The 1557-nt window shown below is 68.5% G+C and overlaps 1 protein-coding gene across 2 annotated transcripts in view; it reads left to right on the plus strand.

Moving 5' to 3' along the window:
* The window catches only part of NEUROG1 (neurogenin 1), a 1395-nt gene extending 324 nt beyond the window's left edge, over positions 1–1071 (plus strand). The window contains exons 1-2 of one of the 2 annotated variants that reach the window (XM_026047694.1): positions 349–397; positions 555–1071. In XM_026047694.1, the coding sequence (XP_025903479.1) occupies positions 396–397; positions 555–1071 (519 nt within the window). In that variant the 5' untranslated portion in view covers positions 349–395. Of the gene's footprint in view, positions 1–348; positions 398–554 lie in introns of those variants that run through there. The other variant, XM_026047695.1, reaches the window with a different exon arrangement.
* The last annotated feature ends 486 nt before the right edge of the window (positions 1072–1557 follow it).

Here is a 1557-nt window from a genome sequence, read left to right on the forward strand (position 1 = left end):
GTAATTGCGGGCACGCTCCGGAGGGCGCGGCGCACGGGGCCGACCTGCCGCCTCGGCGCGGCCCCGCGGGGGCGGCCGCGGGGGCGGCCATTGTGCGCGCGCCGCTATAAGAAGCGGCCGCGCGGGCGTCGTGTGCCACAGCGGCCGCGCACACGAGCGGGCCCCGCGCCGCGCGCTTCAAAGGCCACGGCGGCCGCGCGCCCCCGCCCCCCGGCCTTTTAAGGCTGTTTCCTTTTTTTTTTTCCTTTCAGGAGCTGCCCTTTAAAAATATTTATTTATTTATATTTTTTTTATTTCATTGATTTTATTTATTAATTTTATTTTTTTAGTATTATCATTTACAATTTTTACCGATTTTTGTTTTTAACTCTCTGCATCCCCACGACTGACCTGCCATGTGAGTAGCGCGGGGGGGCGCAGGCACCTCGCCCCGCACCTGCTCCGCTTATTCCCACCTCCTCGTCCTCCTCTGCGCGCTTCGCACTTACGCGTGTCCCTCCCCGTCCCCAGGGGGGTTCCGCGCAGTGACGGGCGCGCTCTTCTCTCCCCCGCAGGATGCCCGCGGAGGCGGCGAGCAGCGCGGCGGAGGCGGCGGGCGCTCCGCGGGAGCAGCAGCAGCAGCGGCGGCGGCGGCGGGGCCGTGCGCGGGCGCGCACCGAGGCGCTGCTGCACACGCTCAAGCGCAGCCGCCGCGTGAAGGCCAACGACCGCGAGCGCAACCGCATGCACCACCTGAACGCGGCGCTGGACGCGCTGCGCCGCGTGCTGCCCACGCCGCCCGAGGACGCGCGGCTCACCAAGATCGAGACGCTCCGCTTCGCCTACAACTACATCTGGGCGCTCGCGGAGACGCTGCGCCTGGCCGAGCAGCGCCGCGCGCCCGCGCTGCGCCCCGCGCCGCCCAGCCCGCACAGCGACTCGGGGCTCTCGAGCGCCTCGCCCTGCGCGCCCTCCTCGCTCGGCGCGGGCGCCTCGGCGCCCAGCAGCCCCGCCACGTCCGAGGACTGCGCGTACGCGCCCGCCGAGGCTCTGCGCGCCTTCTGCGGGCTGCCCGGCGCGCCCCTGCGCTAGGGCTGCGCGCGCCGGGCCCGGCGCTGCGCGTCCCGCTGCGCGTCCTGCACTTGGGGCTGCGCGCTCCGCTGCGCGCCCCGAGCCGCGGCCCCGCTGCGCGCCCCGGCGCGGAGGGAGCGGAGCCGGGAGGAGGGGGGGACGGCGCCGCCCGCGCTAGCGCGGCCGAGGTGAAAAGTCACTTTTACAATTTGTAGCAGCGCGGCGGCGCGCAAGGAGCGTGACAATTCGGTTTGAACGCCCTGACAAGGCGCTGAAAAGGCCCGCGGGGCCGGGGCGCAGCGCGGCGCTCAGCGCCCGGCAGCGGCGCCCGGGGCTCCCGCCGCGGGGACGGTGCCCCCGGCCCGGCGCCTCGGCCCGAGCGCCGCTTAATTTATTCGAGATGTTCATTCATATGAAAATTGTATTTTTGTACATAAAGAGCTTTATTCTATTATTATGCCTCCTGTCACAGTGGGTTCGTTTTTTAATTAAAAGAAAATGTACTTT

This window comes from Nothoprocta perdicaria, unplaced genomic scaffold (genome assembly GCF_003342845.1).
Source record: "Nothoprocta perdicaria isolate Ctin4 unplaced genomic scaffold, notPer1 scaffold_5, whole genome shotgun sequence".
In the NCBI taxonomy this organism is placed as follows: Eukaryota; Metazoa; Chordata; class Aves; order Tinamiformes; family Tinamidae; genus Nothoprocta; species Nothoprocta perdicaria.